This window comes from Antedon bifida, chromosome 4 (genome assembly GCF_963402885.1).
Source record: "Antedon bifida chromosome 4, ecAntBifi1.1, whole genome shotgun sequence".
Classification (NCBI taxonomy): Eukaryota; Metazoa; Echinodermata; class Crinoidea; order Comatulida; family Antedonidae; genus Antedon; species Antedon bifida.
This window is the reverse complement of record NC_136229.1, coordinates 5,548,427-5,575,095: the sequence shown is the minus strand read 5'-3', so window position 1 is coordinate 5,575,095 and position 26,669 is coordinate 5,548,427. Positions and strand designations below refer to the sequence as shown.

Here is a 26,669-nt window from a genome sequence, read left to right as displayed (position 1 = left end):
ATTAATCAATTATAATTAAGTAATTATAAAATAATTTAACCTATCCTATAAAATGATTGGTAAGATGTGTGTTAGAACACAGAGGAAAGTAATTCGCGATGAAATTACAGAAAAAAAAATAAATTCAATTGTTAGCCTACGTTCCTGAGAGTCAACCGCGGCTTGATGTTTTTAGTTTGTTTAACCACCTTCCTAAATTTTGCGCCAAAGTTGAGTTAACGATAACAATAATCCTGGCTACCATGAACACTTTTAGCAAACGTTTAATTTCCCTTTCCATGCAGTAGGCCTATCTTACAACGTCAGGCCTACTATAAACCCCCTCGGGTTTCTATATTTCCAATGGGCAGGAATTCATTTCAATCCGGGGTCACAGTGAGCCGTGTATGTACCTGGATACGGGCTTGTTTAGGAATGTCATTCTTATCCCAAAAGAATTTCATAAAGTCTGAATTTAAAAATAGAAAAAAAAATCAACCGTTTCATTATTAAAGAAATGTTAAACATACAGTTCTGTATGTGTTTCTATTGAATGTTCTTAATTCCTTAATTCGATATTTAGTAATATATTAAATAAACGGTCTAATAATGTTTAAACAACTTCTTCTCATAACAAATTAAAGCAAATTGTTTAGCAACAACATCATCAATTAATAAAACTATTTCTGGAAAATATTATAATTCATTGAAAATGCAGGTAGTAAATCGACTATCAATATTATTATTATTTTCATAATATAGTCCTTACATAACTGTTTGAAAGTCTTTCTTTTTCTTGTCATCTATATATCATCACGTGACTTATCTATTTTGCATGTCTCAAAAGAAGTATAGCAATAATTGAGTGAATTCCGGGAATAATAAGAAACATAAGTCGATCAATCCAGTGTAAAGCTAACGTCACCCAACATAAGTGCATATTTTTGTTAATACTTTAGACGTTCCAAAAGGTGTTGCATAACCCCTGGATAGGTGAGTTTAAGCGGGATCTCAATGCTGCAACATGGTTCGGCTTCTTGTCATTGTTATCACGCTGATTTGTTTCTGTTGCCTTGGAGATACGAATCATTATCTAGGAGGAACCTTTAACTGGCGACCACTCAATCAAGGAAAGGTAAAGTACACATTTTTTAATTTTAACACTTTTTTAAACGTAACCAATTTTTTCCTGTTGATTTTCGTCTTCTTGTTGTTCTTGTTGTTTCTGTGTATTTTAAAATTATATTGTATCTTAAGACATCCTTACTGGCCTTTGGGCTGTTGGATGTGAATTAAATTAAAGTAAATAGTTACGGACCAGCTTACTAATAATTATGTGTTTTAATAATTGTTGTATTTAAGAAGTATCAATATTATGTTCGAGTTAGCTTTACTAAAATATTTCTATTACCTTTTTATAAAATATCAATCACTGTTTCATTTTTCCTTCTGTCTCCTGCTATTCTTTTAGTGAATTATTGTTATTTTGAGCATGTACGCACGCAAGCGAGTATCACATTTTGTATCTATCATTTTTTAGCTAAAATTCTTAACTTCCCTAAATTCCATTAAAAATAATCTGTACTTTTGAAACGTGCAAATCAAATTAGCGAAAATATTGATTATACTTTTTAAAACTAAAAATATCATAACATTTTTACTTGGTTGATATTATGATTTGTTACTGTATTTTCCATCCTTTTATATACAAATACCGACAACGATAAATGTACAGATAAACACCAGAAAAGATGTGAAATTACTCACTCTTCTCTGATATAATTATGCCTACCGTTTTTATTATGCAGTGTTTATTTCACACATTTGAACTACAATAACATAAGATAGAACAGAGGGCTCTATTATGAGGAGGGCGGTCTCATTAAAAAAAAATATATTTTAATGCCAAAGGGCTTTTGTGAATAGCGACCTTTGACCCTGCAATTCAAAATCGAACTCCGTCGATGTTGGTGTTATACTGTAGATCATTGGGGCCATGTTTCGAGGGATTTGAATGTGATCTCTAGGCTGTTCAGATAAACAAGCACACATACGTGAATAAACACAACCGCCTAGACGGTGGTAAAAACGTTCTTGTTACAAAATGGTAATAAAAACGCAGGCTGTAGCCCATCTAATATTGTTACTTTCAATATACTTTATAATCTGTATTTGACAGCACGTAACAATGCTAAATGTCATACGAGGTATGGCAAAAAGCTAAATCTTTAGAGACAACCTAATAAAATAACATTAAGTTTTGACAAATCACGGACAACAGTTCTAAATGTAGTTTCTTATCCTATGACATATCTATAGTGTGCACGTAGAGGAGGTCCGGGGTTTTAACAGCAACATCCGGAATAAATTAAATTATCATTAATTGCACATCAAAATCGTGGTTATTTGATATGCAATTTTAATCTCAAAAATGACTTTGAATAAATTGTAATTTATTCATGTATCCAATTATTAACATGTATGTTACTTATAAACTATGTTTAGTGAATAGACACAGACCAATCTTCAGAGAGAGCGTTTGTACGTTTTCTCGTAATTGCAAGCATTTACCACGGAGTATCCAAATACTACTGAAATGATCCTGAGAAGGCTTTAAAATACAGTTGGATATCTTTTCTAGAGGAATATAAGAATAACTCTTCCAGCTTAGACCAGGAATTATTTAGAATGAGTTTTAAAATCAACATAATATGCCATTTTTTTGACAACATTAAAAATACACACAAGTGTTTATACCATTATACCAATAATATATAATTTAGAATACCACAGTTGAAGAAAACTAAGCGGAAAATGTTGCAATTCATATACAAAATGGATACCACCTAAAGGCCTGTTCATACTAGGACGATAACAAACGACGATATATAGATGAATGTACATATTTACAAGTTTTATCTTTATTTAGAACCATTTGGAATGTTTTCGGTGAAAATAATAATTTCACAAATCTTCAATAGACTTGTTGACCATCATTAGTTATCGTCCTAGTATAAACAGGCATTTAAGTGACGTCATTTGGGTATAAACAGTTGTCTCAGTTCTTACTGATGTATTTATATAATAATTTGGATTGTGATGATGACTTATGTATGTATGGAACAATATAGTAAGTTGATGCTGGTCATCTACTTTGATATTATAATTCATGATGATGTTGAACATTTTCATAATAAAGAGAAAGTTATTTCATACTAATGTCAATGTGTTTCCAATTATTAGTTGTGAAGTGAAACATTACACTAATAATACTGGTAATACACAATGCACACATATACACAAATCTCTAAATATAACTTTGGAACAAATTGTTTCCTTGGTACGAACGTGTAAAAGCGTTTCCGTTTTACATTGATGTAAAATCTAGGAGCTTAAAAGCCCGTTTACACTAGGGCGATAACGATCGACGATAAATAAATATACATTTTTCTTACATAAAACAAAATGTTGTCCTTCTAGCACTATATATGATAATCATCTAATACTGTCTTTGATAAATGTAATATTTTTAAAAATCTAATCAAATGACGTCATGATCAATAAAAACAATAAAATCGTTGTATTTTCACTATATTATTGCTCATACTAATCATGACGTCATTTGATGGACGTGCGAAAATATTATTTTCATCAAAGGCAGCATAGATGGTTATACTATAGTTCTAGGATAAAAACTTGTTAGATTTCTTTTGTTTTATGTATAAAAAATGTATATCTATTTATCGTCCATCGTTATCGTCCTAGTGTAAACGGGCCTTAAAACACATAATGATTGTAAAAGCATCCCCCGTTACAACATTGTAGAATGTGATTGATAATGGATAATTGGATCTATTGTCTTGTCATCTTCATGTTATAGTTGCCAAAATGCAAAACATAATATGACAATGCATTTCCTGTATAGTACTTATGAACAAACCTGACACACTTGTAGCTAACCTAATTTTATTTTATTTGTATTTCATTTTGATACAGACACGATGTTGATATCACTCACTTAAACACGTATTATGTTATTTCGAATTAAAGGACCATTGGAAATTGTTATCATTTTTTAATAATCAGTTTGTCTATTTTAGACAATTTAAATCTGAGTAGGCCTATATTACATAAATATTTATCTAAGGTTATGCGACGGTAAACCGTATAGTCGCTTTGTGAATATTATTATTTATAAATTCCATGACTAACTTCTGTGCACAAATAATATAGCCACGTGGACGATTTTTGAAGTTTGTCTTTTGGGACAAACATGACTCAAAGTAGGCATAGACCTAGGCTATGTCATCTTTAAACTGTTTTGATTTTTTTTGTCTGATTAGATGACGTCATAAATAATCGTATAGTACATTTAATTTATTGAAATGACCATTAATTGAAGTAGTTTATGTATGTTATGACTCAAACCTTTGAAAAAGCAGTGGACATCAATAGGCCTATAGAACGTACGAGTCGAGTTCGAATAACGGATTCACAATGGCATATTCGTAATAGCACGAACAACTTACATGTTTATCATCTTTAAAGACGGAAATGAATGTATAGTCTTATAAATTGAAAGGAATTATTCCTGTTTAAATATGCACATACAAAAAAAGGCTTTGAGGTGTTTTTACTTTATTGTAAAAATGAAAAACAAAAAATAAAGTTTTCTTGATTTATATTTTATTTTGTTATTTTTATTATAAAAACATTAGGTTGAAGTTTCATGGACAATATCTTGGGACAGAAATGTAGAAAAAAGTCTGAAACCGTTGTTTGATTGCCAGGGAAGAGATGAGATCAAAGGCGAAGGTCTTCTGTTTTGTCTTAACTGTTCGAATCCTGTGGCTTACCCCAAACCACTGCGCCTAAGATGTGTTGGTTACAGCATACAGGATGGGTACAGTTTGGGCCGAAACTCGTTTGTCTTCGAACCAAGAGATAAAAAGCAACCGCTACCAAAGTTTATGCTGTCGTAAGTAAGCACATTTTACGTTAAAAAAGATACACATAGCAGGAACTTTCCCGTGAAACGTAGAAGGGGCAATGCATGTTTCAACACTAAAACGGCCAAACCTTTCAGAAGGACACAAATATTTTGTTTAAACTGTGGTTTCACTGTAACTGTATTACAATTTAAACTGTATCTCTTGAACTATTACACTATTAACATGAATTACACTTCATTTTTTTCTGTAATTTCAAACACTAATCAGAATTGTGCAATAAGCGCTATATACGAACAAGTGTATTATTATTATTGTTTATAATTTCACAAGATATCAACGTTCCAAGAATATCAGTCGATCGAGTAGTTATTGGCGGCAAATATCAAACTACGGCGGCGGGTCAATGTATAAACTATGGAGAATGATGGTAGATATTGACACGACAATTGAAAACTCATCGCCAATAGCAACATTTCCACCTATATACATCGTGCAATACGCATGCGGAGATGTGAAGATTAAAATATCTGGTGTGTAGGACTATTTTTTATTTTACATATATAGGCCTAGACCATATGTCTACTATAAAGGCCCCAGTGATCTGATGGTATAGGACATCTACGTCATATCAAGCAGAATGACTTCTTCAGCTTAACCATTTTACAATTGATATTAACGTCTATATAGTTGTGTGGTTTAGAATGTCTAATATGTTCCTTTCAAATTGATAAATAACGTTGATATAAATCGTATGACAATAATGATTTCTACTGAAAGCTTAAAATATTACCATCTGCGTGTAGGTTAAAATGTTACAAAAGTATATGATTTTGTTAGACTGTTTATACTGGAGGCCTACTTGTAAGAAATATGATTAAAAAACAATTTTTTGTAAAACACTAACAGGGTTTTAAACAATTATTTCGTTTTACCTAATTTAATTAATTGGACGCAGATAGCTTAATGTACAGGCCGAGTCAAGGCTACAAACGGGTACAAGTATATGGTTTTATTAGGCTGTTTATACTGGAAGCCCACTTGGAAGAAACATTATTAAAAACAGGTCACAGTACATGTAGTATAAGCTTATTTTCTTTTCATCAAGTTAAACGTACTATCTTTGTTCTTCTTTGAACTATTCTTTTTTTGTAGTTTTCGATCCCGACGGCGATAAAGTGAGATGCCGGTGGGCAAGTGGTCCAAGCGAATGTCCTCCACAAATGATGAATGTTGAGCCAGTATGCGGTCCAATATCACCCCATACAATAATGGATGAGGTATGACACATAAAAGCCTATTTAAGCCTAAACACTAATCATAATTGTAGCTTTTTCTAATATACGGCAAATTTTCAAATTGGTCACGATGTTGAGCGTTGACTATTGCATTCAAGCAGCTGTGACTGATCAACGTAAACTACTATGTTACATTGTGAATATATGCACTCTTTTTAATGAGATGTAAACTTCGAATGTTGTATTTTGAGCTACACTGTAATTTGGTCACTAACCGAATAATTATAACGCCCACACACAATATGACATTGCTAAATAAAACTTTCCGGATAATGCTTCGGAGATATTATGTTCTCCCTTATAGAATGATAGGCACGGTCAGTGATTAACCTTTTGGTGACTTTATAAATTAAGTTATTTGCTTCTCTCCTTTCGAATTAAAGACAAGAATCACCTAAATTAGGCCTGAATTTGATTTTCAACGGGACTCTTTTGTATTACAGATGTCAATGGTTTAGATTTTTATATCCCTTTAAAACAAATATCTAAATACGAATAAAATACAATACAATAATACAATGGGTATCAGTGGCTGGATCTCAATACAAATGAAATTAAGAAAAAAGTAAAGTATATAAAAAAGACAGAAAGTGCCAATCTTTTGGAAAACACTAACATGTCTAATATCGGCTGTATACAATTATTTCGTTTTACTTAATTTAATTAATAGCACACAGATGTACAGTAGGCCTAGCCAAATGGGTTACAAACAGGTATACAATAAGAGTGAACATAAAAACTTCCAGGCGGAGGTAAAATATTGAATATTATGTTTTCTCTATCGAATACGAAATCAGAATGATACTTATTATGCCTATAGTGCTAGTAATAAATTATTTCAATTTTAGGACAACTGTGAATATACGTTTCCCGTGTCCTCGCTTACCTACAGAAACCCCGATTATGGAAACCGAATGAAAAGCTACTGGTTTGCCGTTCCGATAACTATCGAAGATTTCCGAGACGGCAGAAGACTAAGCAAAGTTCCATTGCAGTATTTGATCAGAGTAGATAAACGAGGTAGTGCATTGGTGTCATTATTCTTCATAATCATTCAATAACTCTCTAACTATCTAACTGTTTATAGGGGTTGAAACCTCATCGATTTCCCTCGCTGGTAATGCTCGCATCAACTTACCCGGTAAATAACTAAAGCTCTGTCTACACTATCAAACTTTATGTGACAACAAAATGTGATGAGAGATAGCTTAAGCATAAAAATGTTCGAAAACTCTTTTTGATGTTGCGCTGAAATGACCATACACGAGCATCCCTCCTGTCTATGATAGATTCACACTTCCATTTACTTCTTCCTGGCATAGAAAAGGAAATTAAATTCCACTGAGATAAAACATTATTTTTCAAATTTAAAAACAAAAAAGTGCAATGATTAACACGTGTCTAAGCATTTCCGATATAGCCATAATAAAAACCCAAGTTGTTTGGAGATAGGGAAGTTTCACAAACACAACTTTCCCTGCAGTTGCGTACCCCATTGGGGGTCTATACAATTCTTCCCGGGCCTACTCTTTCCCTTACAAGTATTGAACTCATATCATGATATTGTTGTTGGTTCGGCCTAGCGCCAAAACGTCTTATTACTAAATCTGCAACGTTATGGGGCACTTCTCTGGAGAATTGTCGTGAGACATGATGAGTTGTACTGAAGACTTGAATAGACTTCATCGGTTCTTAACAGAAATGAATTTCAATGGATGATCTATACTGTATAAGAAACTTTTTGGCAGTAACATGATATTAGACCTATGTAGAAAATCTTTGTTTAATGTGACAATTTCCGTTTTTATATTGTTCAATTACTTAGCTCATTTCCCCAATTATCTTTAACACCCAGTCTGGATAAATTGAATGGAATGACCCAATTTATAACGACATTTCTCATAATATTCTTAAAGATGTATTGTCCCCCTGAAAAATATTTTTTAAAATGTTGTTGTTGAATATGCCATTTTAATATCATATAATAGTTATCCACTTTGACCAAAACTTGGATCGAAAACAAATTTATTTATTTAATTACCTGAAAAAACTGTAATTTAAAGCAAGAAATAGTCAAATTGAATTGAACAATTTATTTTGTCATTTTAGTGGAAACATTTTTTTTTATTTTTTTTTCTACGCAAGTTATTAACTTGATTAAAACTGCAAAAAAACTTACTTAAAGTCTGATGTAATTAATCTTAATTTTTTCATGTTTTTGGGGGACAATACATCTTTGATGTTTCTTTTGTTTTGTATGTTTTTATATTAGTTCCTAGTGTATGTGAAAGGCCAACGTTGCAAATTGGACAAGAATGCCTTTATCTACTTGTGGGAGAAATGTGGATGCTTACAGTGAAGGCTGATAGTTCGTATGGGTATGAAAATTCGTGATGTATCTTTTTTAATATCCAAGTTTTTATTTTTTTATTTCAATTACATTGATGACATTAAATTAGGAATATCCGAAAAAATATTATATAATATATACAATCAAAACCAATAAATCAATGCTGTAGCTCTCATCTTTCCAATTATAAATAATTTTACAGAAAACAAAATAGATTTTCATTTATCTATTTAAATAATTTATAGTTACAGTTGCACATGGCAAGAACAGAAAGAATTAACAATAATAAAACTATTATATTATAACTACGAGAAAAGTGTCTTAAAGAGAATATCCACGCCTGTGCAAAATACTGTTTTCATGGAAAATTTTTTTTTTCGAAATAAAAGATGAATGAATGAATGAATTACGATAATATCTTAATTTTTTGTAGTTATCAATATGCTATAGTTTATTACAATTATGTTTTTTGTTTGTTATTACAATGCTACATTTTTTTTACAAATCTACTAGTATAAGGGACATCGCGATTCTCCCTGGAACAACCGACATTACAATGTTTGAACTAAATGACGCCTCTACAAAAACGTCAGGATTTAGAAAAATAACTTGGACTCCAACTGCTGGTTTTACCGGACAGCATTTCATATACATCTACGCTATTGACAATAACGGGTAAAGTATCATTAAAATATTCTCAAAGCCTAAACAAAAATAATATAGAAAGAAGAAAAACACCAAATAAAAAAAATTAAAAAGTAAAACAATCAATAATAACAGATTTAGATAATGAATGTGAATTTAGATATTGGTAACTTTGCAGTGTGTTGAGCAATAAACAAGGCCATATACATGGCTGCAGTCGCGTGCTCAAATTTGAGTTAGTGTTTACCGACCGACCTACCGACCGACCAACCGACCGACATAGTGAGGTGTAGAGTCGCGTTTGCACGCGACTAAAAAGGGGGGAAATCACGTTTGTATTTTTGATAACACTGAATTTGTTTGCAATGTTTTGTGACAAACCTAATTAGGGAATAGAGTGTCTTATACTATTAAATTGCTTAAGTATTGACAGCTTGTAACTAACAGTGCTGAGCAATCAATACAGTATAAACAATTTCATAACACTTTTAGAATTGAAAAATAAGTTTACAGTAAAGGTTAAAAGTTGAAATCTCATATTTGTGTGGATTAAATGATCTGACGGGGCAAATCATTCCTCATCACGAAGAGTAACAACTGTTACTGTAGTTATTGGGTTGCCTTATCCTCGAGTACATCCTAGAGGATTCTATAAACATCCAAATATCTTGAAAATTAATTATTAAATATGTATTTTTCTTTCTTTTAAAAATTTGGATCATTTGTAGTTCATATGTTTTAAAGTTAATTGTTTGAAGTTAGTTTATGATAGTAGTATTATTTAATACTGTAATTTTATTTTAAAATGTCAATTAAAAAAAAATGTATTTTCTTTCTTTTAAAAATTGGATCATTTATAGTTCATGTTTTAAATGTTTGATGTTAGTTTATCATAGTAGGCCTATTAGTTAGTATTATATTTTAAAATGGCAATTAAAAAACAATGTTGTAGACTGATAGCTAAGGAAATACAATTGAACGTTTACTTCACAGTAATTGTTTAAGTAATTGTGGGTCCTGCAATAAGAAAAACACAGTCAGTGTGAAGATTGAGAATGAAAGCCGGTCCTTGGAATAACATAAAGCTCTGTCTACACTATTAAACTTTATGTGACAACAAAATGTAAGGTGCCCATGTATGGACAGTATGATGTCATATCACTACCATATATGGGCACATCAAACTTTTTTTGTCAAACTAGTTTGTTTGATAGAGTAGACAGAGCTTAAGACAGTCGCATTGACCTAACACATTTTGAAAAGTTTTAAACTAAAACTAAAGTAACACATTTTGCTAAATTTTGAATTAACGTCGTTAAATTTTCCAAATCTTTATTAATAACATTAATTTCTTTTTACTGTATTTTAATAGATATCGCAGTGAATATAAGACAATTACGGTTAATGTAATTCGTAAGTAGAAACTTCATTTTATAAAATTTTATTATTTAGGCCTATTGTATTTTTCCCTTAAGCCAATCGAAGAAATTATTTAACGTAATTCCTTGAACAAATATAATGATTATGATAATTAGGCTTATTATTTCTTATAGGAAAATGGGCTGATACAAAAATACCAGAAACACCTGAGGTCACAGGTCACTACCCAGCATCAAATAAAGTCTATGATATCGAGAATCGCCTCTGGAACATTTCATTTGATCATACGGTAATTACGTGGTTCTATTATATTGCTTTGTGATGCGCTATGTGTTCGTCTTATTTATATACAAGAAGATTCCATCATGAACCTCGTAAAGAGTGAAGTTTGATGATACACGGGGCGCGGCAGTAACAAAAACGACAACATAATGGTAGTTTGCGCATGCTTACGGAGTTGATCTATCTTCTTCTTTATAATTATTCAGATACAACGTCCAAGCGACTCCCGTTACGTCACTGTTTTTGATGATGCTGACAACAAAGAGACATTCAAAGTTGACTTGTCAAATGAAACTGCTGTCAAAATAAACAAAAACGACCGAAAAACCTATCACTTTTACGGACCTAAGTTGGAGCGTGGCCGAACGTACCGTGTCGTCATCGATACTGGAGCTACGGAATCGCAATCATGTGACGCGTGCACTACCAGTTGCGCACGTTTTCCGTCAAAGGGAGTTACTTTTCAAGTGCTTACTGGAGAAATAGGTATTTTTAAAATCTTCAAGTCCTAACGTAATACAATAACAATATATTAGTATTATTGTAATCATTACAGATGAACCACGGGGATCTGGTTATTGAACATGCTGAAACATGGTTTTCTCTGTGTGAAAGTTTTAATAATTAAAAAAATTATTTTTGGTTGTTTTTTTGTAGTTGAGGTAACCGAATCTCCTTCTTGTGATTTGGTCCTGCCGGAGGTTGACATTGGACGGAACTGTACTTATATACAAGTAGGTTCGATATGGCAAAGACAAATTACCGCAGTGAATACAAATGGGTGAGAACAAGTTTACAGCTATTTGACATTTTATTAATGCTAAACCCGCGAACATAGCGAACCGCTTTGAACCGAAATAAAAGTGATTTAATCATATAGTGTTACTTGGTACAGTAACCAAAAACCAAATTAATTGTATTTGTTAAATAGTTATTGTTGGGGAAAAACATTATTTATTTAAAAGGAATGTTAAAAACTGGTATTTTACCTAAAAAATATGAGTTAAAAACAAAAATTTCACCTTTTTGACTGACATATTATTATGCGAGTCGTACACATTCAATCACTTTTATTTCGGTTCAATTGTGTTTTAGGATTTGCGGGGTTTAGCAATACCACCACCAACTATATGCCGCATACAAACTATGGTACATTGTTGAAGAATCAATAATGACAGCACTAAGTGACTCTCCTAACCTTGATTAAATGAAAAATACTTACTGCCCAAAAATTCAACATTTCAGATTCATGTCACTGTTCATTGAGGGCGTCAATGGAATGACCATAAGCAATGGTTATTTAAGAGGGGATTTATATGTCCGGAATCTGTCGTGGAAACCAAAGAAAGTTGACAAAGGACGAAATATTGTACAAGTTATAGCCATAGGAAGTCATGGGTAAAGTATATTAATATTCAATCATTCATCAGTGGAAAATTACTTCCATTTATTGTCATTTGCATATAAAATATACATAGAAATCATGTTTGTTCTGAGATATACAAAAACAGAAAAATTGAAAAACTAACAAAAACAATTACGAGGTGTCACATCACTCTCGTACGGTATACGTATTCAGTGCCCGAATGGCAGCTGGATAAAAGCTGTTACGAAACCTATTTGTACCAGAGATGATGGACTGGTAAACCACTACGTCATACCTCAAATATATTATGCATGAGATGAGTAAAATCACTGCAATATAGAATAGAGTGTTTTCTTAATTAATCGACTTTAAAAAACGGATTCAATGGAATTCTGCTCTGTTCCAATGATACGTGATGCATTAGCATTAGTAGTTATGCATATGACTGTATAAATATATACAGGGTGGGCTAGCGTTCTCTTAATTCTACCATGACCAATAAAAACAATAATCTTACATAAAAGGCATAATAAATTCCATTTACAATTACCTCTTGGTCTGAAAGCAGTTTAGTCTGTAAATAATAAATTTCGTAAATGGGAAGTTCAGAAGAAAACTTGCACTTAGGAAAAACGATGAATGCCTCACAATTATGTAACATTTAAAGTCTAATCGCTTTTAATGATCATAATATTGAGTTTTTCCAACTTAGTATTAAATATAATCATTTATTTTAATATAACTAAAGTATAGGCCTACTAATATTATATTTCTAACTTTACAATATATTGGCAACTAAAGATATTTTTTTACAAAACCATTGACGATCGTTCGGATTTGATTTGATTGATAGAAAGTTAATCACCAAGCAACTTGCAAATTAAGTTATTTTCTTTTAGCCAATCAAAAAGAGGTTATGATGTTTATGAGTGAATGTTATTTAAGATTCTAAAAAGTCCAAAAGCCAAAACTGATGGTGTTCTAGTTAGTCTGAAGGACGTACTAAGCAAGCAAGATCATGAAGTTAATTTATTCTCTTTGTGGAAAATCCAATGGATTTAAACATAATTTAGGTGATCACGATACTTTTCTAGGCCAAGCTGGTGTGATTTCCAAAAAAAATATAAAAAATGGTTACATCTTAAAGGCAACCATATGGAAGGCCGACGCCGCCAAAATCAATCATGTTCAACTAAACTGGAATTTTATAATAAAACATACTTTAATTTTTATAATTTACAGAATGTCTAGTTTTACTGAAGAAATAGAACTGATTGTTGTCGGTAAGAACAAACAGAATAATATTGTTAGTACAGTAATAACAACGACAATAATAATCAATACAATTGTAGAAAGTTTAGGCATTTTACATTTTGTTGCTGAAGCTTCATGCTCTTTCTACTACTCTATTTACATTTCTGCTTTTCTTTCTTCTTGTTGTGTTTACAATAACAATAGGCCTAATGAAATTGAAATATGCTTAAGTTGCTTAACTATGTACAGTATATACTCTCTAACAAGTGTATACTATATCTGTTACAATAGTTAATGAATAAAGGTTGAACATGGACTATTATACTTTTTTTAACAGACCAAGCACCAAAAGACCAAGATAATATCAGTGGACCATCAGTAGTTACAAGAGAAAGCAAACCTCACCAGAACGAAGTAGTAACATCACCAATTACTAACATCACTATAGCATTTGATATGAAGGTAATAATTCAGAAAATTAAAACGCTTTACATTATAGGACAAAATCAGTATTTACTCCTCAATTAATTAGAGACAAAAATGTAAAACTATTGTTTTTATATATTTTTTAAAGATAACAAAACCTGTTAGTTCGGCATACATCCACATACAACAACAGACAACCCCACACACCGTATATAAAATTGATGCGTCTGGTGAAGACGTCACAATCGATGACGTCACAGGACGTAAAATGACGGTTCTTCTACCCGATGGAAGTATACATGGTTCATACAGAGTGGTAATCGACGCTGGCGTCGCTGTTTTTCTATTTTGTGATATTTGTAATAGTTCACCAGAGTGCAACTCATTCAAATCACAACCAGCTCAATGGGAATTTCATATAGGTAAGACTATATTTAAAATTTCAATTTATTGAAGAATAAAACAAACTCAACCTCACAGAACATGAGTTGAGTTGTGTCTCATTTTCGTGCCGCCGAGTTTAGGCAGTTATATTCACAGAGGACGAAATCATTAGGAAACTGTATCAACACGAAAACTATTACACTACGGTTGACAGTTTTGGGAATTTATATATATTTAATTTATAGGTCCATACTGCTCGACCCAAACGTCTGGGAAAAGAGAGTTTATGAGGGCTCACGATTTTGGATTCTCGCCCTTTGATTAGTTGACGCGAATCAACACACTGCGGAAGAACTTTCTCACATGTGCCGTGAAGTCACTGAGGACTGCCATGTCCAATACACGGGAAAATAATGTATTGGAATTCATTGAAAACTAATAATGTCCGGGATGGCGTAGTTTAATTTCAAAAATATAAATTTAATCCACTTGCTATAGTCGATGTTTGAATTTTGAGAGGAGTAAAAAAGTGGAAGGAGAACTGTATTTTAGTTGGTCCATCAAGTTTTTAGTGTTGGCCTGTTCCGCTAATGTTAATGGTCAATTAAGCGGTTTCCTGAAAAATTTAACACATATTTACATGTTGATTTTAAATATTAAACAGTTCCAATCATTCGTTTCTTTTTTTTCAGACAAATGTGGTTGCAACACAATCCTTCAACGTTTGAATGATGCTGAAGAGCGCCTCTTGCGGTTAGAATCAGCTTTGCAAAATTTAAATTCCAAGTAGGCCTAACTGAAACACTATTTTTATATATAAATTTAGATACAAAGACGACTAGTGCTTAAATCAAACTACTAATAATGTTACTGAACAAACGGACAATGATGATTCAGACAGTGTTAATTTCATACTAAAGTATTTACTAGATCTCGTTTAATTACAGTAATCTTGAAATCAATTAGGCCTAGGCCTACTTAATATACTTGTGTGTCCTAGCCTAGGATTAGGTGCAAAAAATCAACAATAATGGATGTTTAGAGAGAGACAGAATTCCCATTACGCCTATTTAGACCATCAATGATTTTGTTTTGTGTCATTCCTCTTCCTGGATATGTCGCAATCGGCGTTTCATACCAAAATGGATAACCCATTTACGATCAGTATCCGATGGTAAAATCTATAGTTTTTAATTAACACGATGAAAATGTTATATAATTGACATTGTATCTGAAAGAAACTTTGCCTACCTCAATTCAAGAAGAATGATTAAGCCAAAACACTGTGTATGAAACCGTAAAATAAGTCCAGGGAAGAGTTAAAGCCTTCCTGATGTGTACGTTACTATCGTTATGGCGGTATACGTCAGTGACGATTAATACCAGTTGAAAATGAGGCTTGAATGAACATGCATGTCGGTGACGTAACCATAGAATTACGTAATAATTATTTAAGGCATGTAAGCTATTTGAGATTTTTCATAATGCATATTCATGTCGGTCTGACGTCACGTCATTCTGAGGGACGAATCGAGTGACGTTATGAAAAACGTCAAGTATGACATACTGTAAGCGCAATTGTAGGTGCACCTATGTAGTTGTGTTATTTAAAACATGTTGATACATTATGCAATCTAAATATTGAATTGCAATGGTTGAACAATCAAAAAATGAAATATAAAAGGATACTAATAAGAATCACAAAAAAATGTATATAACAATGGCCTAAATTTAAATAAGATGTAAATAATGGGATTTGCGCAGAACAATATTACATTTGAATTATTTAGCAATTGTATAGTATTAAAGCATACATATTATATACAACCATTTATATTGCGCCTTATCAAACAATTTCAAGGCGCATTTAAATTATTAATAATGAATATCAATAAAAAGTATAAGTTTAAGTAATGTCTTGTCATTTGTCACAAAATATATCTAAAATGTGACAAATAATTCATAAATAAAGATTTAAAAGCAAAGCTACAGTTGATAAAACGTTCCCACTAGAACGCATCGCAACGTAACGCAACGACGTATCGAACCAAAGTGCTGTATTGCGTAATCACAAGTGGGAACCGACGACGCATGGTGCTGCAAACATCGCAGGTTTGATTTCACGCAGGCGGGGGCAAACACAATTATTGGAAGGACATTTTCTTACGTTGCGTAGATTGCGTTACGTTGCGTAGATTGCGTTACGTTGCGTAGATTGCGTTACGTTGCGTCGCTAGTGAGAACCAAGCTTTATACCAACTTATGTTACGGCAGAACTAAGAAGCTTACTAAACATTGATTGCAAATGTTAAAATACAGCATTAACGTGCATAACATATGCGAGAGAGTGGATCGCCATACTTTCGAGCGATAATGTTTTCTTTTTGGTGTAGGCACTAATAATATAACAAATTGCTAGCCGGCAAGATCTTCGTCGACAGACGATGAAATAAAGCTAATGGAAGCCTCGCTGTTACCATCCTCACTTGGAAATAATTCGTCATAGTGTTTCTTGTCATATACTTCTATTATGAAGCCCGCCATCTGTTTAACATCATCAGACGTGAAAAGCATCCAGCCTTCAGATCCAGACGTCGTGTACACATTAGGTGTAGGTAGCCCTCCACTGTGCGTCTCGATAAATGTATTAGTCATATTTTCGTCCGGTTCTAAGCCATCGCCAAGTGTAAATTTATCATAGTTTTCCTCTGTTTCAAAATCTAGAATCTTGAACGTAATCTGGCGTTCCTGGGCGTGGACGAACTGCCATAGGCAATTACTTGAAGGCTCGTAATTTTCGGGAAAGTTTTGTGAGGTAACTACTATACTCTTTCCATCTGGTACCGTCACCTGACCACCACATTCTAGATAAAATCAAGAGTAAAAAAGTAAATTAAATTAAATGGCTTAAACAAACTTACAGAACAGTAGTTATATACCTGCACGTATGAATTTCATTCGAATATTTAAGTACCTAAAATAAGTTAATGCTATAGATAGTACCACTGTTATAATATAACCAGTTGTTTTGTTGACATAGTATATTTAAAACACATCTAAAAAAGACATTGTATAACGTTTTATCTTAGAAGATAACTTTGAAAAATAAGGAAAACATTTCGTTAATAAATAACTATAATATAGCATTCTAGGCTAAATAGATCAAGTACACACTGTGTTCATTTGTCGACGTAATATCATTTTCAGCACATTCTAAGTATGACATTGTATCACGTGGCATTTGTTGCTTTCTCTTGGAAGATTGCCTTTAAAAAGTATATACAGTAATCGTTAACCAATAACTATACTGTATGAATTATAGACTATCGGTAGGGTGTGTCAGGGTATAACAAGACACGTCACACTTACCAGAGTAGTATTTTTCTTTAACCTGTATCTGAAAACCTTTTCGGTTAATGGCAGCATTTGTTTCAAACGTGATCCATACTTGGTTACTCTTAGACACGATGTTCTTTGGCGCTTTACCGCCGCTGAACGATCTCAACAGATTTGCAGTCCTTTGGAAATAAGAATTTAATCGTAACAGAGTACATATTTTACCATAATAATAATTATTATTCTATCGTATTAAGCGTCTTTCACACCTGCTCCGACACGGTTCCGACTCGGTTCCGGCACATCAAATCGAACGTCAATGTTTCGTTTTCACACGGCTACGCGCATATCGATTGGTGCATAGCCGCGTGTGGGGTCGTGAAAACGAAGCATTCGACGTTCGATTTGATTTTCCAGCGTCGGACTGGAACCGTACCGAAACAGGTGTGAAAGATCCTTTACTCAACTAACATCGGTCTCCGCAGGGCATCTGGTTGATTAAAAAATTCAGATAACGTCTGCTCCCCGCAGAATGAAATTGTACAGTGTATAACAATTATAACAAAAAAGAGAAATAAGTTACCTTCTAGGATCAATTCCGTCACCAATGCTCATATCGTCATGGTTGTCTTCAGTAGAAAATTCGATAAAGTTTATACTAATATGGCGTCCGCTACCGACTCGATATTTCCAAATACAATCCATATTTGAACTGTAAAATTTCGGGAAGTTTGGGCTTTCTACAATAACCGTTTCTCGGAACCCTATTTCAACTACCTCTGTGTTACCACAAGCTAAAAGAAAAACACGAAGTTTGAATATTTTATTCAAAGGTGTGTGCACAATTATTGGCGCTACTGTAGTTTCGCATCTGGGCATAAAACTTCACAGTCATTCACCATCAGCAGCGGGTGAATGTTTTTAAATTGGGTAAGCTCGGGAGATTTAGGTGCGAAAGTGCAGTAGCACCAATTTAGGGATTCGAACATATACATAATAATTGATTATTATTATTATAATAATTTGATTATTATTTTGAATATTTCGTTCCTAATATTGTATTAAATTATTATTGCTCTGGTCGATCGTATCTACAATCAACAACCTCTTGCAGTAAGCACAACCTTCGCCAAACAGTGGCACACTCTGAGTTCGCAAACAAATGTTTACTAGTGTAGTGTAGTATATTTGGGTATATTTGGGAAACCTGTCAAATATTTCAGCGGAGAACAAAACCAAAACAATCACAAATACTGCTGTAGTATAGTATGTATTTAAACCAGCAAAAGTACATCTCATTCGAAAGATGAGGAATTACATTTAAAACAATCTTTAGAGCTTAGCATTAGGAAGGCATATACTTACATATCCGTTCGGTATTCTTAAACGCATTCTCACCAACAACCTTAGCCTCTAACAAAAGCAAATGTTAAAAAGTTATAGATATTAATTTAAAATACTTTTATTTTTAAAAAGCGCGAATATATATCACATGCTTTTATTTGTTTTTCTACATTTCGTTTTCTAGTTAAAGTTATAGAGGGCAGCATACTGTTTTTCATACACACTCTTGCCTGCTTTATTTGTTCAAATATGACATGTAATAGTGTTTTATCTTCAATTCCCGATGCCTAATAAAACAAGGCAATTAATCCCCGTTTTCTGCTGATAATATTTGAATAATTGAAATTAAAAGAAAAATAAAACATCTCACCTTTGACCCTTGTGTTAAAAAAGTCAATAACGAATCCTTTTCTGCTGTCCCAGTCATCTGATTTGAATGTTAACCACATAACGTTACCTACGAATTAAAAAAGTTGATGTATATGTGCATATTTACACTCATGAAATTATATTGACAAATTATAATAGAAAAAAAATGCTCATGTGAAACAACGGTTGGCAAATAGGTCTAACAGAAAGGAAACAGTTCTTTAGATAATTTTCTTCGTTTCTCTTTCTCTTTTGTTGTATCTAATTTTTTGTAAGAAAAGAGAAAAAGAAGAAAAAAATGTTGTACATGTGGTTGTTTGGACGACATTTAATCTGTTTTTGTAAATACTGTTATATCATTAGATGTTTTTATTTTGTTTTAATTGGTATAATTGTGTTCACCCATAAGCCATAATTGGCTGTTCTTGTACAGTAGTAAGCAATAGTGTGAATAATAAAAATAAATATACATATAAATATATAATGTTTAATACGGGTTTAGAGGTCATCGTGGAAAAGTTCTGAATCCACATCACGGTTATTATATCAACATCAATAGAAAAAACAATTTAATTGTTATACCAGTGCTAGTGAATGACTTTGGTTTTGGTAATTTTTCCCCACTGTGTTTATAAACCACCGTCTCTGCGTCGTTGTCGTATTTTTCACCGTTTCCGACACTGACATAATCGTAGTTCAGCTCTGTGTTGAACTGCCGGAAAAAGACGCTGATCCTGTCGCCCTCTGGTACACGAATTCTCCAGAAGCAGAAACGGTCGTTGTAGTAGTTATCAGGAAAGTTCATGGAACGGATTCTTCGACGTTTGGCTTTCTTATCTCCACTGATGAAATAATCTTGTCCACATCCTAAACGTAGAATTTATAGAAATATTTTTTGTTTATTTTAATATAATTTCAATAATAGTATTATGAATTGAGAGTGAATGTGAGAGATAGATGTGTTAAGATAGTTGGATTTACAGCGGTTGGATGAGACAAGGTGGCGGGAGGAGTGAGTATTGTTTAATGAGTAACATAAGTTATTATGCTAAATCACAAATTAAAATTAAAATGATTAAAATCACAAATACGTTATGCGTATCTTCCAAACATTGGAACCTATTCTCCCAGAATGACTGTCAGACGTCTGTTGACCTCAAGATTATGAGTAAGCATGGTGAAAAATTGCCTTGTAGAACCCGGATACATTTATATTCAATATAAACGTATATATGTCTTGTTTTTACAAAGTTTACTTACTTTTTGGCGCCATTTTCTTCCAAACACACCAACGTTCGTTCTCATCTCCATCGCACATGCGCTTATCTACTTTACCGTAGCTTGCTATCGTACGATCGATGCACTGGCTTTTATACTGGATCCCACAAGTCTGTTCGCCATCGCAGATTTGATGCCAGTCCACGCAGACCATCTCCTCTGGACATTGGACTCCTGAGTATGGATCGCTATTACAAACTACAATTTACAATAATATAGGTATAAGAATGGCGAATTATTATTAGTTACTTGAGTTAGGTTTCAGCACTTTACTTTGATGTGTGGTATATAGTACCTTTGTGTGGGAACTGAAGGCTTTTTCATATTATATTGTCTTTTTAATAACTTGTATTCTTAATGACTTTTTTAACTATGGTACTGAACGGTATTCTGTTTTAATGCTGTCATTTTAGACCTTTGCATTGTTTTAGATTGTTTATAACATTTTTTCCTTATTTTTAATTGTGAGTCTCAACTTTTAACTTTCTGTATTGTAACATTGTTATGTAATCATGTATTGTATGTTGATTTTTACCGAATAAATGAATGAATGAAAGGTTATTGGGGGAAGGCACAGTACTTAACATGTAGTATTCTTGGCTTCCAAAAACAGTATTCTTAATAATATGTTGACATAATTAGCAATGTTTAATATGTTGACTTAATTTATAATAATGTTGACATAATATAGCAATGTTCCGAACTGCGCTCCATAACGTATCGCCCGGTTACCTTTTACCTGTTTGTGGGAAGGTTATGTTATAGGAGGAAGTCACTGTACATAAAATGTAGTATCTTTTTCTTCCAAAAAAGTATTCCTTCCTAATAATATGTTGACATAATTAGCAATGTTCCGAACTGTGCCCCGTAACGTATCGCTCTGTATCTTAAAAAATATAGATTTTTATTCAATTTGTGGTGTGTCATTATCAAAAATAAAGAGATTTATTCATACCGGAAATTATCAGAAGGGAAATAATCCGTTTAAGTATCATTGGAAGTGACTGTTTAGGTGTTACACTATCATTACCCTTCATTAATACTGTTCTGACGATATAAAACTTATACAATGAGTAATTTTGTAGGTTGGAGACTTGAAAACGTCTCAAACATCATGTATGACGTGTCCTACAAGCCTATGCTGTCGCTTGTTTCTGTCGGTGGCCTTTACAACGTACAATGATAATAAACTTGTTTTTTTTTGCAAATACTGTTAGTCTATGCGTTTTTAATGACAGCAAATGAATACAATTTTACTCTGTACATATATGGATTTACATGGATTCATTTGCATCACTGTTCGCTTTTATAATACAAAGACAAAATAATACTTACAATATAAATCTTCGTTATTCAGATGTACTCTTAATGTATTAATAGTTAGCTGTGTATATTTATTTGATACATCTACATTTCTCCGAGACCGCAACGATCTATCAATCTATTTAAAAAAGAAAAAAAAATAGAGGGACACATAAAACCTCGAAATCGAAAAGAATCCCCCCTCCTTGGTCTGCAAAAGTAATCTCGAAAAGAAGCCCATCTAGAAGTGGGCTTTATTTCGAGATATTTGAATATCAAAGAAACAAGATGATTTAATGCATAGGTAACTTATGACGCAGATATAATGTATATGTCGTACATTCATTTTACATTTTTAAAATGGTATTTTGATCACAAAAATATGTAAAATTGGTAGGTAATGTCTCAACAATCCTATTATTGTAGTAGCAATTCACAACATTTACGGCAGTCATTTTGAAAAGAAGCCCCTCTTTAGTTTGCATACTTCTCAGTTAATTCCTCTTATAAAAAATTCCCAGCATACTAATAATTATTATACGACGTATGTATCTTTAATCAAAGATGTAAAAGTCCCTGATATATCGATGTATTTGCATATCACTGTTATTGATATCAATGTGTAGATTGTTAGTTAATTTCACACTGCGGGGGTTATTTAAACTGGGAGCTTATTAGGCTGTAGGCTGTCTACACGCAATACTGTATTATAACAACAACAAAAAACGTTTAAAATTATAGCTCTGTGAGATGAATAGAAGGGAACTAAGAACTGGCTGTATACTGTACCGTTACTGTACGATTTACAATATATTTACAACGACACAGTGAATAACATTATCTATGACTAAACAATGACAAAAATTGTCTTAATATATACACCGGTATAATTGTACTGTATTGCTACAAATTAGTGAAATAAAAACTCCGCAAAAATAAATGGGCGTTGGTGACATGCGTTTTAAATTGTTTCTACCTACTCCAGAAATAATTTATATATAGAATAGATGGTACGCGAGCGAATCAGGTGGTTAAAATCAGTACCGAAAGTACGAACCAACTTTATATACCATCGAGTAAACATTCTAGAAGTAACGCGCGATTTACCGAATTTTGCCCTTACGTAAATTTATATATACAGTAGATGATATAAATTACAGTAGCATAAATCAATTATTATTTTTTTGAATTAATTTCTTAATATAGGCCTAGGCCTAGTAAAATTAAAATCATTTAAATGTAGGATGTGCTGTACTTGGATAACATTTTCGTTGAACTATATTTTTTTTATTGTTATTTTTATAAAGTGCAAACACCTTTCATGTTTCTTGTTTGTGGTGAGCATTTCCATAACTTGTTAACAGCCTTTTCCCTAAAGTGAATTTAAAGGAACTACTTAGTTTAGTACTTAATGAAGTGTCAATAACACATGATTGAATATAAAAAAGTTCTACGAAAAATGTATTTAGGTTTAAGATATTATACAACATTTATAATGTGTCAGTGACGTCACTAACAGACGTAAATTCGACGTACGCGCAAAAAAAAAGCTATCTAATTTTCAAAATTATTGTGACGCACGCGTACAAATATAGCTACGTCTACATTATCAAACTTTGAGAAAAACAATGTGATGTGCCCAAATATGGTAGTGATATGCCCAAATATGGTAGTGATATGACATCATCATTTTTTTGTCACATAAAGTTTGATAGTGTAGACAGAGCTAATGTTCATCAGTATAATCGTTGACATAGTTTTATTTGTTATGTTTTTAAAAAAATGTCAAAAGGTTAACAGAAAAGAAAATACACAATGTGGTAGTAATTATTTAATAAAATACCATGACAGATGCACAAATAGGTATTGTAGGCCTAACAGTAAAGTGTTAGCTGCTGTACTACTGTAAAATTACAAGAAAAACAGTAAAATATGAAAGGATCTTGGGTCACTAACATCCTCATTGCTTAATCCACCTAATCCACTTAAAATTATAGTCGTCCGATATTAACACAAGTGATTGCTGTTAGTTGTTTATACAAATACTATAAACATATCTATTTATTCTAAAAATATAATGTTATACTTTATTTGAACCAAAATGCCTTAGGCTATAAATGAAAGTATAATGTTCTTGAACAATGTGTGGAAAACGAAATGGTAAAAAAATTACACTTGCAATGTAACGAGTTGAAAATATGTTATCTCCATCATTTTTAATCACCATGAAGATTGATGTGTTAGTTAAGGACACGTGGTAGTCATGTGACCTTAAGGGGTCATAGGCTGCATGATACGGAATGTTTTAATGCAATGTATGTATTTTTATGTGAAAACAAGATGCTGAGGAATGTGGAAATTGCTATTTAAACACTTTTGTATAATTATATTGCCTTTTATAGAAGGTAATAAAAAAACAACCTTCAAATTCTACCGCTGCATTTTCAATTTGACAATTTGCTGTACTATTGAAATGCTTTCACTCAATGACAGCTAATAAAATAAAATGGAACATAAGTCGTCTTGATAGTTTTATGTACTGTAGTTTCCTGTCGCCTACTGCAATAGTGAATAAACGTGTGTACAGAATTCGAGTAAATGGCGTTCACAAAAATATTAATACCAAGATGAATGGCATTACTGTAATTCAGAATTTTAAGATATATCTGAACAGTTTTAATAAATATTTGCTATAATACGGTAACTGTTAATGAATATAAATTTTTAAAACTAAATATATCTTGTTATACAGTATCTTTATCTTGGGATTAAAATAGATTATCTTAATTAACAGGGATATAATTTCAATTCAAGATACAATACATTTACTTATTTTACATTTAAAATACGCTGTAAAACTTTTTAAATTTGTATTTTTTTATTTGTATTAAGCCTATAGTCTATTATTATACTGATTTATATGCACCTAGTACCGTACAGTTTTATATTCTAAGATTATAAAACTGTACATAAAGGTGCATATATAAATATTAGTAAATAAACTCGCATCATTATTATTTTGAAGATAATAAAATATTATTTAAACGACGGTATCCCTGGTAGGCCTAATAATTTAAGTAAACAGCGCAGCATTTTTCAGCAAACCCCAAATAATCTATGCTACGGGGTAGTAAGTACAACAAGGCCTAATTCACTACTATTTATGACTATGACAAAACAGTCTCTGTCATCACATTCATTTACTGAGCCTGCTACAGAAAATGCATTATAATATTCACACAGATGTTTCTTTATTTACCAAGTGTTATAGCTAAAAAAGTTTCACCCTTACCTTTGACACCCTTGTCTCCTTCGCTGAAACAGACCCGCTGAAAACAATGAATAAAAGAACAAAAATCGGCCTCATCTTCACGAGAATCATCCTCCCTTTCTGCAAAACAATCGGTATCTCCAGTCTTCTTCAAGCACGCGGTTTTTCCAACCAAGGTTAGAAATGTTTTTGATTATGCTCTCGGCACGACTATAGGCTTGTCAAGCGGACAAGAATGTTTACCAGCGGGAACTTGAGGGGGCCTACGAAGTGTCAAGATAATAATACTTCGCGGAATAATTATTTTTGTCTGGCCAAAACAACGTGTGCCAAGTTAGGGAAAAAAATAGAAAAGCAAACGAACATCACACCTGTTAGTTCAAAGGTCAAGATCGATATGCCAATTTTTGTGTGACGTTTTGGACTGTTTTGTCAATTATGTCTTAAAACTTTTTAGAAGTTAGCTCTCTGTCTAGCGGAACTTTTGTTGCGGTTTAAAAGCCTAATCGCATATACTTAGAAATGTATACGATGTAAACACGAGGCCTATACTAGTGTTGGCAGTACCATTTAGATAATTGAGTAACAGGATCTTATTACAATTTATTTATTATATAGGCATATTTAATTTCCAAATAACAATTTTAACCCCGGAAGGAGAGGGCATCTTGAAATTTCGATGAAACCTGTCATTACATCCTGAATTTATTTTTTAATCGTAAATTTGAGTCGTTGACTTTAGTGTAAGCAATAACTTTAATTTTGAGCCCACTCAAAACGTGACAACATCTGCCCGTAGTAAATAACATGGTAGTAACAGTTTGGAACTAAAAATAAAATAAAAAAAGTAAGAATAATATTTAGAATATTTAAGTTTAAAACATACGGAAAATTTATTATACGAAATAATTGTGAGAATAATTAGTAGTAGGCCTATATAATTATTAATAATTTGATTTTTTTTTTGATTTTTTATTATCACATCTTTTATACATACAAACAAAAACATTTAAACAAAAGCAAAATTACAATTAAAATAAGTAAAGTAAGAACATAATAAAGCACCCATTGAACCAACTACACCCTTAAGAAAGATCTACAATTTTCTTAAATCTGTTTAGGCCCTAATATGAACTTAAAGCTTTTAAAATAAGGTACATTATTTTTTATTCTGCATTATATATAATATTTTGTTAAAAAGATAAAAGTAATAATGTGTTAATTAGTTCGCACGAATCGAAAGCGTAAGCTTATATACGCATATGGGTATTCTTGTTCCATCTTCCAAATTTCTCTCTACGCATGCGTATAAGCTGACGCTTTCGATTCGCGCGAACAAATTCGCCTATTGGAAAAAGGCTTTTTTTTTTTTTTTTTTTTTTTTTTTTATTTAGTCAATAGTGTTTGAAACATTCTAATAAACCTATCGCTGTGGCCGCTCCAGTGTAGGCCTAGT

General features: G+C 32.4%; 2 protein-coding genes across 2 annotated transcripts; one reads left to right on the top strand and one right to left on the bottom strand.

Annotated features, from left to right (window-relative positions):
• The first annotated feature begins 962 nt into the window (after positions 1 to 962).
• Positions 963 to 16,664, top strand: LOC144841593 (uncharacterized). The gene is made up of 17 exons (XM_078698028.1): positions 963 to 1,114; positions 4,698 to 4,957; positions 5,262 to 5,461; positions 6,084 to 6,208; positions 7,075 to 7,246; positions 8,499 to 8,604; positions 9,090 to 9,251; positions 10,594 to 10,634; positions 10,775 to 10,890; positions 11,090 to 11,369; positions 11,541 to 11,664; positions 12,129 to 12,281; positions 13,492 to 13,532; positions 13,841 to 13,965; positions 14,078 to 14,351; positions 15,006 to 16,315; positions 16,562 to 16,664. The coding sequence occupies exons 1-16, from the start codon at positions 1,004 to 1,006 to the stop codon at positions 15,101 to 15,103; spliced, it is 2,388 nt and encodes a 795-aa protein (XP_078554154.1). The 5' UTR covers positions 963 to 1,003; the 3' UTR covers positions 15,104 to 16,315; positions 16,562 to 16,664.
• LOC144841606 (zinc metalloproteinase nas-39-like) lies at positions 16,283 to 25,617 on the bottom strand. Its single transcript, XM_078698046.1, has 9 exons — positions 25,235 to 25,617; positions 21,976 to 22,081; positions 20,623 to 20,838; positions 19,945 to 20,229; positions 19,364 to 19,450; positions 19,015 to 19,062; positions 18,233 to 18,443; positions 17,683 to 17,831; positions 16,283 to 17,177 (listed from the first exon to the last, which is right to left on the bottom strand). Exons 1-9 carry the CDS (start codon positions 25,322 to 25,324, stop codon positions 16,729 to 16,731), a joined length of 1,641 nt encoding a protein of 546 aa, XP_078554172.1. The 5' UTR covers positions 25,325 to 25,617; the 3' UTR covers positions 16,283 to 16,728.
• Between the last annotated feature and the right edge of the window lie 1,052 nt (positions 25,618 to 26,669).

What these genes read in the sequence shown, in the direction of transcription:
- LOC144841593 (XM_078698028.1), top strand. Translation starts at nt 1,004, where the DNA reads ATGGTTCGGCTTCTTGTCATTGTTATCACGCTGATTTGTTTCTGTTGC. An exon ending in AAGGCTGATAGTTCGTATGG is followed by an intron (nt 8,605 to 9,089) that starts GTATGAAAATTC and finishes CAAATCTACTAG; the next exon opens with TATAAGGGACATCGCGATTC. An exon ending in ACATTTCATTTGATCATACG is followed by an intron (nt 10,891 to 11,089) that starts GTAATTACGTGG and finishes ATAATTATTCAG; the next exon opens with ATACAACGTCCAAGCGACTC.
- LOC144841606 (XM_078698046.1), bottom strand. Translation starts at nt 25,324, where the DNA reads ATGATTCTCGTGAAGATGAGGCCGATTTTTGTTCTTTTATTCATTGTT. An exon ending in GAAGAAAATGGCGCCAAAAA is followed by an intron (nt 20,230 to 20,622) that starts GTAAGTAAACTT and finishes TTCTACGTTTAG; the next exon opens with GATGTGGACAAGATTATTTC. An exon ending in TTTTAACACAAGGGTCAAAG is followed by an intron (nt 19,063 to 19,363) that starts GTGAGATGTTTT and finishes TGCTTTTGTTAG; the next exon opens with AGGCTAAGGTTGTTGGTGAG.